The 13,251-nt window shown below is 43.7% G+C and overlaps 1 protein-coding gene and 1 long non-coding RNA gene across 8 annotated transcripts in view; one reads left to right on the top strand and one right to left on the bottom strand.

The window, feature by feature from the left end:
• Positions 1 to 13,251, top strand: part of dlgap1a (discs, large (Drosophila) homolog-associated protein 1a) — a 53,741-nt gene that overhangs the window by 26,973 nt on the left and 13,517 nt on the right. For 6 of the 7 annotated variants that reach the window (XR_009791819.1, XM_061797875.1, XM_061797873.1 and 3 more), the window contains exons 3-9: positions 342 to 556; positions 698 to 893; positions 3,877 to 4,168; positions 7,661 to 7,785; positions 10,138 to 10,263; positions 11,889 to 12,047; positions 12,179 to 12,261. Coding sequence is in view for 6 of the 7 variants with exons in the window: in XM_061797875.1 (XP_061653859.1) it covers positions 342 to 556; positions 698 to 893; positions 3,877 to 4,168; positions 7,661 to 7,785; positions 10,138 to 10,263; positions 11,889 to 12,047; positions 12,179 to 12,261 (1,196 nt within the window). In the remaining variant the exon portion in view is untranslated. The remainder of the gene's footprint in view (positions 1 to 341; positions 557 to 697; positions 894 to 3,876; positions 4,169 to 7,660; positions 7,786 to 10,137; positions 10,264 to 11,888; positions 12,048 to 12,178; positions 12,262 to 13,251) is intronic. The other variant, XM_061797874.1, reaches the window with a different exon arrangement.
• LOC133489116 (uncharacterized) lies at positions 10,285 to 12,051 on the bottom strand. Its single transcript, XR_009791820.1, has 3 exons — positions 11,942 to 12,051; positions 10,888 to 10,999; positions 10,285 to 10,786 (listed from the first exon to the last, which is right to left on the bottom strand). It is a non-coding gene; the product is annotated as an uncharacterized LOC133489116 (long non-coding RNA).

The raw sequence follows: 13,251 nt of genomic DNA, 5'->3' as shown, positions 1-13,251 counted from the left end.
GGTGAACTCCTGGATAGCAGATGTGTGAATTAGTCTGTGTTAGACCTCCTTGAGACTTACCGTGAGCGCACTCGCACCGTTTCTATGCCGGTAATTAGCCAACAAACGTTACCGTAACAGTGATGAAGCTGAGTGCGTGACTACGGGGGGCAGTGTACAAGAGAAATAGAATATTCTTTGTATCAAGTTTTCTTTTTCAACTTGTAAGTGTATTTTAGATTGCTGCTATTCGCGCCGCATGCTCCCTGTTTTTCATGGAGGACAGCTTAGCGTGTCAGGTCGGGACCAGGAACCCAGGCAGCGGCGATGGTAATTGTTGTTTGACGTGCGCAAACCACCAGGTGCCTCAGGACGAATGGAGCAGTTTCTCTCCTTTGGGGAAGGAGGACGACATTCCCTGCCGAAGGATGAGGAGCGGCAGCTATGTGAAAGCCATGGCTGAGGATGACAGCGGCGACTCAGACGGGAGTCCCAAGCCTTCCCCCAAGGTACAGGCCCGACGCGCCAGCTACTTGAAAGCCACGCAGCCGTCGCTGACTGAGATGACCACTCTGCAGTAAGATTACTTCTTATGAAAGTACACTTTGCATTGAAGCGTATCTAACCTCGTTGTTGTTTGCGTGTTACACAGGCTGAACAGCAGCTTCGAGGAGTTTTGCGTGCCCCAAACTAAACACCGATATTGTCTCCCCCGCAGGATTTCCTCAGAACATTCCCCAAAGCTACAGATCAGGAGCCACAGCTACCTGCGTGCGGTGAGTGAGGTTTCGATCAATAGAAGCCTGGACACCCTGGACCCCAAAACCCTTCTCGACCCCAAATCGTTGCTCTCCTCACCCCAATACCGCTCACGCAATGAAAGCTACATGAGGGCCATGAGCACCATCAGTCAGGTTAGTTGTCAGATGCTGCTGTACAATAAACGTTCGTCATGTACACAGTGCTTCGGAAATGTAAGAAGCTTTTGTCACAGTTGCCTTACATTTACACCGCTGGTAATGACCACCCTTTTCTTGTGGTTAATATACCAGTATTCAGTATTTGTAAAAGATCTTGGACTGAAATGCAAGTATTGATGGCAAAATCAAATAATAGGCTGGCGACCAGTTCAGGGTGTGCCGGCGTGCCCGCGACCCTAGTGAGGATAAGCGGTACAAAAAATAAATAAATGAATGAATTAGCCAAAGTTTTTAGAAATGTATTGTTTCAGAATTTTCTTATTAGCTATTATTTCTTGAGGAAGATGTAAAACAGTAGCTTGTGTACTTTTTTTTTTCTGGTCGAATGGTTGGCTGCATGGTTAGTACACTGGGCCTACTACATTGGTTAAGCACTTGAAATGGCTAAAGAAGTCGTACGTACAATGTACCGGATATGATGTGTTCATACATGAGTACAGCACCAACGTAGCACCTCCACAAAGACAGTGGTGAGAAGGAATGCATTCAAGCGAAATAAGAAGCACAACAAAACAAAAACAAAAACGCATGTCAAATCGATAGAATAGATTGAATCGAAATGGATCTCTAGCATTTTCTAATTTATGGAGATGTACTTCCTTAAACCTTCCGTCGAACGTGTCCTCAATAACCATTACCCCACTGCGTTAGCTGTCTGTTAACTTTTAGAATTGCCTCCGACAATCAAATGTTTGTTTAACACCTTGACACGATAGGGCTTTGTCGTGCACAATTACAATCCACTTTCAATTGACAGTATTTAGAAAACCACGACAGTTGATTGTCATCTAATAGGATGACTCTTGGTGGCTTGCTGCAGCGGGCGTGCTTTTCTTATATGTTCGAGAATATGAAGAGAATTCAATTGAACTGGTACAAAAAGTCAGTGATTTCAGTATTACTTCTTGCCAAAATCACAAAGCCTAATTACAAATAACCAGCATTGGCAAGATTCCACTCCAGCAAGGAGAACCTTCACATAGAAGGGAAGTACAATGCGTTCCGATTTCTGTATTTTCTTAACCCAAAATCCATTATCTGTATCCCATCTCATGGCATGACAATGACGAAGCAAAAACACACATTGGATTTTGTCAAACAATGTGTCAATGCCCCACCCTGAGCTGCGAAATTGACGTCCTTTTATTTCTGTCGATCATCTTTGAGATGTTTTGTTTTGGGTAGAGTGTATTCAATCAAGTTGATTCTGACAGATCGCGCGCAAGATGAGCCCAAAATGCTTGATTCAAGTCAAACGAGCCAATGAATGAGTGAAACCAAATCAGACCTCATCTAAATGAAGATGTTCAACGAAGTATCTACTAAGTGTAAGTGAATGATCAGTTTGCGGAGATGCAGGGCTAACAGAACATAAGCAAACCAAGGACCAAATGGGGGAAGGGAAGGGACGGCAGGGACGTGATCGGTCTCAAGGCTGGCGAGAGAGGGAATGATCTTGCCCCAGGGAACCCAGAGTGCCACAAGCGTCAACAGGCTCACCTCATGAACAACAAAAACAGTGAAAACTGTTGACCTCAGGAGCCATAATATAACCCTCCTTAAAATAGTTTCCCCTTTGCTCTCCACACTAGTTTCTGAAGATATTTTGCTCTAAAACCACAACAAAGGACTGGCTACCAAATAGCATCAGCCACAACATTATTCATATCTTTAATATGTCTAATGTCTAGACTGTAGGACTGGAGGAGAGAGTCCATCCCGTCAGGCAGGGGTTTGTGCTAAATGAAAATGACACCACCAGCACTCACGGAAACCTCCAAATGCTCAAAAGCTCAGATGAGGGCCAATGCGTCCTTCTTAATAACAGAAAAGCTTAGCTGGTAAAAGTGGTTTTTTTTCCATTAACAGACAGGAGCAAAACAAATATGAAGAAAATGAAGGGGTTTGAACCAGGGGGGACATTGGGGGCAAAAGACCCCCACCTCTCCTGACTTTTGGACCTGCCTTGATGTGCCACTTTGCTCCTTTTATCGCAAATGTTTTCCCTTATTCCCTTATTTATTGCACTCTGTGGTGCCTTTCTAAGCAAACAGGGTATGTTGCTCATCCGTCCATCCATTTTCCGAGCCGCTTCTCCGGGCTGCTGGAGCCCACCCCGGCGGGGTACGCCCTCAACTGGTCGCCAGCCAATCGCAGGGCGCATACAAACAAACAAGCATTCGCACTCACATTCACACCTACGGGCAATTTAGATTCTCCAATTCATGCATGTTTTGGTGACGTGGGAGGAAAGCGGAGTGCCCGGAGAAAAGCCACGCGGGCACGCGGAGAACATGCAAATTCCACACAGGCGGGGCCGGGGACTGAACCCGGGTCCTCAGAACTGTGAGGCAGATGCTCTAACTAGCCGTATACTGGAAGTCAGCTCTCACCGTGCCGCTTGTTGCTTATCACTAGCATAATGGTATGTAGCAAGCCATCAAAGTGATGTGTGTTTCATTTCTGAGCATGGTTGCCGTCTTTTCTGGAAGTGCCCCCAACCCACACCTTTTTCCACCACCTCTGCTCTGAATGCACTGCACAGCATATCACGATTGTCTCATTAGCGTGCAATTTTGTTGAGAATGTTGTTATCATGTCATTTGTATTTTGCTGTGCGTTTTTCACAAGTTGGCATAAACAGAAGTAGTTTGACATTCCAGCATAAAATGCAGTACTCGGTTCCAAAATGGGTTACTGAAAATGTATGTTTAAAAAATCAGTGGATTGACTACTGAGCAGTCCAGCGCTAATCCATAATTCGAGTTTTGTTCCGTTGACCTGCATGCCTGCCAGTTCTCTGGCCTACTGAGTAAATGAAAATGAACCAGTGTCCTTTATCCAAATGTTTCTCCCTTTGACTCATTTCTTCTTCTTCTTCCTCTGTCTGGATATGCTTTGGCATCTTTCTGTTCAGTTGAGCGAAGTTGAGGTGAATGGGCAGATTGAGCAGGTATGTGAGCAGGTCTACAGCGAAATGCAGGCCCAGGCCATGGAGGCTGCCATGGACAGGATGGACAGGATGGATACCATGGATACTTTGCCCATGCCAGGATGTTTCCGAATGAGGAGCCACAGCTACGTGAGAGCAATTGATCAGGGCTGTGCTGGGGAGGAAGAGGGAGAAGGAGGAAGACCCCTGCTCCTGCCGCCATCCTCTCCGCCGCGCACATCGGCCACGACTGTCAGGACCATCCAGAGCAGCACAGGTAGGATGCGCTGATACTTGTGATCGTTGGCAATGGGATGCCCCTCCTGGTGCACAACTACCACATTAGATGGCAAGCAAAGGATGGTTTTCTTTTGTTTTTCTTCTTCTTTTTTGTCCTGTTCGGTCAAACACAAAGAAGGATCTGCGTCACTTTCATGCCCGAACAGTTTTACTGTGCCACAGTGGAGCTTTTAAGATGCCACTGTGGTTCTGTATTGTATTCTGATGGATCGACTCATTCTGTTTTTCTTATTGTTTGAGTAAAAAAACAAAAATATTTTGGCCTTATTTTTCCCCGTGTCCTCCCTTTTGCGTAATAATAGTTGCCTGACGTGTGCTTCACTGGCTAATTGTTGCAGGCCACAGGACGTCTGGACTCCGGGAATAGTGTTGCCATCTGTGAGGAATTTCAAACCAACTGTATCTGCTTTCAAGATCAGGAAAGCTTTCAATTAACCCTGCAGCTCATTCTTTTCTCTGCGGTATCTTATTTCTTATACTCATACTGTACCTCTCAATTCTACACATAGAGTCATTGTGCATGTAAAGATTTTAGAATGTGACTTAAACACAAACAATAGTACTCTTGAAAGAAGCTGGCCAGTGGTTTAACAGAGATGAAGTGAAATCTCATCGTGTTACTCCATTTCAACTGCATTTTATTGCCTACGCAAATCGCTTTTTCTGGCCTCGGTCCTTAGATTGCCTGAATTTGAAACACCAAATGAATCTGGCAGAGATTTTGTTCCTTTCCATAAATCATTTGTAACGATATAACTGGACAATGTCAACGCTAGACTGATTTTAAAGTTTGAGGGTTCGCCTGTCACTCCCCAAGTACAAAGAATTGGTCACAGTCCTGCTGTGAAGGCAAAGGAAATCTGACAGGCCTTTCAGGCCATCAAACCCTCATGCACATAAACACAAGATTCCAAAAGGGGAATGATTGTATTATTGCTCAACTACTGCGTATGCTGAACTTTGCTGTAAGCCATTATAATTCATCTTGTAACAAATATATTCATCCATGACATTCAAACAGGAGTGCCACAAGGGACTTTGTGTTGTCTATTTGGAATTGTCTTTATCTTCAGTCTGTTACAGATGACCTACATTTCCTGCTCCACCGGGAATTCATTCGGAGATCCATGTGCAGCCACGTTCACACGTTCACACGTTCACACGTTCTTTAGCAGGCGAACAGCACAGTCGAGACCGAGCTCTGTGTAGATGAATGGACATTTGATTGTAAATGCTGCTCCAACGATCAGTGAACTGAAAGTAAATACCCTTACTACCCTACTGCAAAAGCCAATTATTGCTACAGGACCTTTTTCTCATGATGGTGTATTTTTATATCGATCCATCCATCCATTTTCTTTTACCGCTTCTCCTCACTAGGCTCGCGGGCCGCCGGAGCCTCTCCCAGCTGTCTTCGGGCACCCCGAACCGGTCGCCAGCCAATCGCAGGGCACATAGAAACAAACAAGCATTCACACTCGCATTCACACCTACGGGCAATTTAGAGTCTTCGATCAGCCCACCACGCATGTTCTTGGGATGTGTTAAATACAGTAGAATGTAAGCCCATCTTTCCAAAATAGCCCACTCTTACAATGAACTGAACTCATAATATGATTGAATTTAGAAGAACCAATTTGCATTGATTTATTGTCATAAGGATGAGAACAAACAAATCTGGGGTGAAGCTTTGTCCTATGGCTTAAGAGGCTACTTAACCAATGAGCCACTGCTGCTCCCATATAGCCTTCGATAAACCCCGCATAATTTGGGACTTCTTAGAAAGAAACAAAATCACAGGGGGGAAATATTCTGTATGGAAGGGATTTACCCCGGGAACTTTTGCTCGAGTCAAGTCACTTGAAAACTCCAAAAGAGTTTTCAGTGTTTAAATGGATGATTCTAAGGCTTTGCTAAGCAAGAGGCTATTTCAAGGAGTTCGTTCTCAAAGTTGACTTCGGTGTTCATTGTGCTGATTCATTCAAAAAACAATCGATGCTCTGCCCTGACCTTGTCTCAAAGTCGCTTATTCTGCTGAAACTCTTGAATTGTGACAAGCCCGTTTTGTCCTGGGAGAAGCAGAGTGAGAAGCGAAGCATGTGGAAGAAGAAGGCTTCCAAATTTGCACCAAAACATTCAGCCCTGGGGCCCCCTTACGGCCAACACTCACACATTAGTATCACAGAAGCACAAAACGGAAGAAGCTCAAGACAGACAGTCTTTTATACTGTATATCAATTATGGGTCAGATTAGTACCATGAAAATGTGTTGTTTTTTTTCCACAATGTATGGCTACATACAGTGTATGTCTACACATCCATATCTAGAGCTCTGTACCGCTTCTCCTCGCGCGGGTCGCGGGCGTGCCGGAGCCTATCCCGGCTACCTTCGGGCGAGGAGAAGTGGACGCCCTGAACTGGTTGCCAACCGATCGCACATAGAAACAAACAACATTTGCACTCACATTCACACAAATAGTAAGAGAACGATTAGAAAACTTGTAAAGGTGTCAGCCTACAGCACGTTCACACTCAATTCTCTGCCTTCGGTATGTCATTTTGAACTGAAATATTGAAAATATTGTTTTTTGATGATGACTTTTGATGACTTTATACTATTGCTGGTCTTCCATCAACATAAGATATTTTGAATTGTGGGAGGAAGCCAGTGTAAACACACAGTAAGCACGCAGAGAGAAGCAACTCCAGTCTGAAAGATTCCAACCCAAAATGTTTGTTTTGCGAGGCAACAGTTTTTACCACTCTGCAACTACAGTATAGAAGTATTGAATCATCTGACTACAGGCATGTACAGAACAAACTTATTGTAGCGCATTGCCATTGTAAAATGCAGTGTAAGTCATCAAGGCTACATTCCGTTTACAGCGCCCCGCCCCAGAGACCCCGTACTCTGCTTGCTCATGGGAAGGCGTGTCGGTGGAATTGAGAAGGTCTTCAAAGTATTGTTCCCCACCGACTCACAACAGCACTGCCCCATCCCCACGATACACTGCTTCCCCCTCCTAAGATTCATTTTGAAGTTGACCTGTGTAAAATTCCTTCATTCATTCATCTTCCGTTCCGCTTCTCCTCACAAGGGTCGCGGGCGTGCTGGAGCCCATCCCAGCAATCTTCGGGCGAGAGGCGGGGTACACCCTGAACCGGTCGCCAGCCAATCGCAGAGCATATAGAAACAATCAACCATACGTGCACACGTTCACAACTGAGGGCGATTTTAGAGTCCTCAATCAACCAACCACGCATGTTTTTGGGATGTGGGAGGAAAGCGGAGTGCCCGGAGAAAAGCCACGCGGGCACGGGGAGAATATGCAAACTCCACACAGGCGGGGCCGGGATTTGAACCTCGGTCCTTAGAACTGTGAGGCAGATGTGCTAACCAGTCGGCCACCGTTTTTTTTATTTATTGTCTCCCCTTTTCCTTATTATTTCCTTTTCTTTCTCTATGTAGTTTCATCTTGTATCACAACATATAAGAAAACTCCTCCACCGGTTCCACCACGAACCTCCATCTGCTCGACGGCCTCCAAGCCCTACATCTCCATCACAGCACAGAGCAGCACAGAGTCTGCACAGGTAAGGAGCAGCATTTTCAGTCTAAAATGTCCGTCACCAAACAATCCATGTGGACTTTGAATGGACATAATGTACAACCCCAATTCCAATGAAGTTGGGACGTTGTATTAAACATAAATAAAAACAGAATGCAATGATTTGCTAATCATGTTCAACCTATATTTCATTGAATACACTACAAAGACATTTCATGTTCAAACTGATACATTTGATTGTTTTTAGCAAATAATCATGAACTTCGAATTTTATGGCTGCAACACATTCCAAAAAAGTTGGGACAGCTGGGTGGCAAAAAAGACGGAGAAAGTTGAGGAATGCTCATCAAACATGTGTTTGGAACATCCCACAGGTGAACAGGCTCATTGGGAACAGGTGGGTGCCAGGATTGCTTCCCTCAATTGCTCAGTCATTCACAAGCAAAGATGGGGGAGGTTCACCTCTTTGTGAACAAGTGTGTGAGAAAATAGTCCAACAGTTTAAGGACAATGTTCCTCAGCGTACAATTGCAAGGATTTGAGGGATTTCATCATCTACGGTCCATAATATCATCCAAAGGTTCAGAGAATCTGGAGAAAAGACTGCATGTAAGCGGCAAGGCCGAAAACCAACATTGAATGCCCGTCACCTTCGATCCCTCAGGCGGCACCGCATCAAAAACCGACATCAATGTGTAAAGGATATCACCGCATGGGCTCAGGAACACTCCAGAAAACCAATGTCAGTAAATACAGTTCGGCGCTACATCCGTAAGTGCAACTTGAAACTCTACTATGCAAAGCAAAAGCCATTTCTCAACAACACCCAGAAACGCCGCCGGCTTCTCTGGGCCCGAGCTCATCTAAGATGGACTGACGCAAAGTGGAAAAGTGTTCTGTGGTCCGACGTGTTCTGTGGAAATTGTGGACGTCGTGTCCACCGGGCCAAAGAGGTAAAGAACCATCTGGAGTGTCTTAAATTCAATGTCAAAGTTCAAAAGCCAGCATCTGTGATGGTATGGGGCTGTGTTAGTGCCAATGGCATGGGGAACTTACACATCTGTGAAGGCACCATTAATGCTGAGAGGTACATACAGGTTGTGGAGAAACATCTGCTGCCATCCAAGCAAATTCTTTTTCGCGGACGCCTCTGCTTATTTCAGCAAGACAATGCCAAACCACATTCTGCACGTGTTACAACAGCGTGGCTTCGTAGTAAAAGAGTGCGGGTACTAGACTGGCCTGCCTGCAGTCCAGACCTGTCTCCCATTGAAATTGCGTGGCGCATTATGAAGCGTAAAATACGACAACGGAGACCTCGCTCTGTTGAACAGCTGAAGCTGTACATCAAGCAAGAATGGGAAAGAATTCCACCTACAAAGCTTCAACAGTTAGTGTCCTCAGTTCCCAAACGTTTATTGAATTTTGTTCAAAGAAAAGGCGATGTAACACAGTGGTAAACGTGTTGCAGCCATAAGATTCTAAGTTCATGATTCTTTGATAAAAACAATAAAGTTGATCAGTTTGAACATTAAATATCTTGTCTTTGTAGAGTATTCGATTAAATCTAGGTCGAACATGATTTGCAAATCATTGTATTCCGTTTTTATTTATGTTTAACACAACGTCCCAACTTCATTGGAATTGCGGTTGTAGTTTTGTGTGTATTTTCTTCTTACTCGTGCAGCTTTCGAGGCATACAGTATTTTTCCCACAAATGTTGGTCAAATTCCTTATTTCACGACCTTGGTAATAATCCCTGTATCCATTTTCTGTATTGCTCATTCTGTTCAAGGTTGCAGGGGCCTGTGGAAGCCTATGCCAACTGATTTTTGTCAAAGGGAGATCGCACCATCAATCACAACATGCCGAATCAATATTAACATATTTTCAGAGACACAAGCAGAAGGCGTGCAGTCCAAATGCACATGAGGAAGTGGCTGTGACTAATCTGTTCAAGTTTTAATGTTTAACATTTACATGTAAAATGGCCAAATACATACATACTATATAGTTCTGTTTGTACCCAATCATTGGCGTTTCACTGTGCATGTTTGAATCTCGTGGCTGTGGTTAATTGCCCATGCAAGTATCCTACTGCTGTCGCACATAAATTGATGATGCTGAGGATGATGATGGATTTTGCCAGCATTGTGGGGTAATTTTCACACTGGTGTCAACTGCTGAATTAAATCAATAATTAACGCTCTAAACAAGAAAAAAAAAAAAGTGGCAATGTGGTTTCCTACCGAGCTACGTGTCTGGACTCACTGACAAGGTCAAATACAACTTTCTAAAATGAGAAATGGGATGTTATTTTTGAACGTGATTATGGAATATTTTGGCATAAAAAAACATGTTTTTGAAAACCAACCAGGATGCTTACATGGAAGAAGAGGGACCAAGAGGTGACATGACTATCCAGTCCGGGCTTAGTAACTCAACTGAAAGCATTGACAGCATGAAGGCGTTGACTGCTGCCATTGAGGCTGCAAATGCACAGGTCAGTTGCATGTAACCCATCTATGAGTCATTTTCATGTACCGTCATTTCTCGTATATAATGTGCACCCATGTATAATACGCACCCCCAAAGTTGACCTCAAAAGTCTGGAAAACCCTTCTACCTATGCATAATGCATTTTTACAATGTATGATTTTGCTTCTGGTCAGTCCATACGACAAAAGGAGATACGGTCCCCTCCAGCCAGTGCCACCAATCCTGCAGGGCCCAGACGATGGCCAGCAGCTCACGATTCACTACGTCGTAATTCCATTCAGACGGGGAAAGGCAACTGGAAAAAAAGGCACAGGGATGTAATTTTCGGGATTCGGGGTCCCGCTTGTAGAGAACGGCCCCGGCTCCATAGGTCCCCAGAGTAAGGTTCGGGAGGAGGAACATGAGGTTCTTTGTACGGGAGGGGTATTTTAATGAGGTGGGAGTTGCAGGAGGCGGGAGCGTGAGCAGGTGGGAGAGCCTGACGGCGTGGTCGGGACGGGCAGCAGAGCGGGAGACACGGGAGGACACTGGAGGGGGGGAGCACAAGAGGATAAGAATACTGTGCACACGAGTCACCAAGTAATCTTTTAACAAACGAGAGTAGGACTGCGAGAGTCGGCCTGTGTACCACGTATGAGCGTGAATACTCTGGCGCTGGATCCCTGCATCTGGCACGCTTAAATGCAAGCAATGATGAGTGCTGATTGAGAACAGGTGCGCGGGCGAGGAGGTGATGATTGCTGGAGAGAGAAAAAAAATAAAGGAACTCAGAAGACACTTAGATGAATTTGTGTTAGCTTTCACAAAAAAAGGCATATTCAACAATAGGAGAAAAATCCTACTCATCCCAAAATGTAATGAGCATCTTCAGAAAACAGCAAATCATGAATCTTCATTTCAGACACCTAACGGTAAAAGTCATTTGGCCATTAAAAGTTTGAAAAGTATTACAATTATGATAAATAAATAAACAATGATGACCTTTTGATGGATAACAAGTACCCATCATTCAAATACTCAATAAATATCAGTAAAATGTATTGATTTTCAAAAGGAAATTCAGTGAGCAATGTCTGTTATTGATCAAATTATATGAAAATGACTCCTATACAGTACACACCTATGCTGCGTATATTGGTTTGGATAAAATCATAAGTAATTTGGAAAAGGAACAAGTCGGAAACTAAAGGCCTGCATTTACTTCCGGTGTAATTCAACATACGTCAGAAGGTTACACTCAAAGTATCTTTCTCTCGTATAGGGCACAACGTATCTTTTTATATTTGTTTGGTGGCTAAGAACACTTCATGTCCGTGATGTAACATTGTGTTGCCTGAGGTAAAACCCAATCATCGCATTCGCTTGACAAACAGATTTGACAGCAGAAATTTAGGAAAACAGTCATTAGTGACATGGGTATCAAAATATACACTTGGAGCATTCGTGCAGGTTGGTTGAGGAATGCAAAGGTCATCAGCTCTTGGGGGGTGCCCTTGACAAATGTGCTCCATAGGGCGTATTTGCGACACCTACCAAATGTTTGTTTACAAAGCTTCTTTGTCTTTTGTAGGGATTCTACTATTATAAACTGCAATTTAGTTTCAATGATTTCCCCCCCCCCCCCTGCAGATACACGGACCAGCCAGTCAGCATGTCAGTAACAGCACTGTGACAATCAACACCTCTGCACCCTCAGTCTTGAGCAGAGGTCTGATTGTTGAAGACCACCGTGATGAATACAGGAACAAGGCACTCAGGAAGGGCAATTGTCTCTCCATAGGTATCCAGGTACTAAGGGCACATAGAAGAGACATCATTTTGGAGTGATTTAAGTGATTTCACCAAATTATACGTAACCAGAGATACACCATAGGCACACCGGATTTTGTTTTCTGGGTGGGTTTTGGGGTACTCTGTAGGTGGATGGACCAGAGGAAACTCCGGACCCAGAGGACCCATCTAAGTTCACCTCTGTCGGGGTGCAAGTGGAGGATGACAGACGGTGACTCCTTTTTCTTTATTGCATTACCATTGGTTGCTCATTTCTGAGCATTTTTCTTTGATAAATTTGATGAATGATTTGTCTCAGTCTGAGCAGTCACCTCCTTTCTCATCAGATGAAATGGAAAATGACCAGTTGCAGACATCTTGTTTAAGATTTGAAGTTTTTCTTCTCTCTTTTCCAGCATTTCTGATAGTTTTTCAACATTTTCAACATATTTCTGGTCTTAAATTCAATGTCAAATTTAATTTTATTTACATTTATGGCATTTATATTTTTTTTGAACTTGTTGTTGTTTGTTTTTTCACAATTCACAAGTGTAAAATATTATTAAGAATACTACAATACCGTTTTGTATTTTTACCTTGTGTTGAACACGACAGATAATACTCCTCTCAATCATTGATTTATTGTTTCCTGTAGATTAGACGACATTATATTTGATTCATATACACTACTCAAACAAAGTGAGGCGTATTCGACTTTCAGGTGACATTTCCAGATGAACCTAAAATGAAGTAGAACCTTCACAGGTGAACTTCATTGACCTCTAAAATTTTCTCTCTAACAAGGAGCTGAATGGCAAATTCACGAAAGATGTTTGATGCATGAGTCGACAAATAAATGACCTGCTTCGATTAGAATTGTTATTTAAACAGTCATCATCGCGCTGTTCACCTTTTGACATCAGGGGGACGAGATGCCGTTGCAAGGTTTCAGGTTTCTCAGAGGGCAGGGGCCACGGAGTTTAGTGTCACCAGTAAGTTGGAACAAAGATACAGAGAGACTGAAAGTGTCACAGAAAGGCGTAGGCAAGTGGGCGCTTGGAAATGTTTTGGTTGATTCGTGGATTCAACACTTGTTGTGAATGTTTTGCACGTGCATTCAAAAATGTCGAGGTCAAAATTAGTTAACCTGTAAAAGGTTATTGTGCATTTTAGGTTTGTCCTGAAATTTCACCTGAAAGCCCAACCTTTTGTGAATGGTGTG

This window comes from Phyllopteryx taeniolatus, chromosome 14, assembly GCF_024500385.1.
Source record: "Phyllopteryx taeniolatus isolate TA_2022b chromosome 14, UOR_Ptae_1.2, whole genome shotgun sequence".
In the NCBI taxonomy this organism is placed as follows: Eukaryota; Metazoa; Chordata; class Actinopteri; order Syngnathiformes; family Syngnathidae; genus Phyllopteryx; species Phyllopteryx taeniolatus.
Note: the sequence above shows the minus strand (reverse complement) of the source record. Positions and strands in the feature narration are given on the sequence as shown.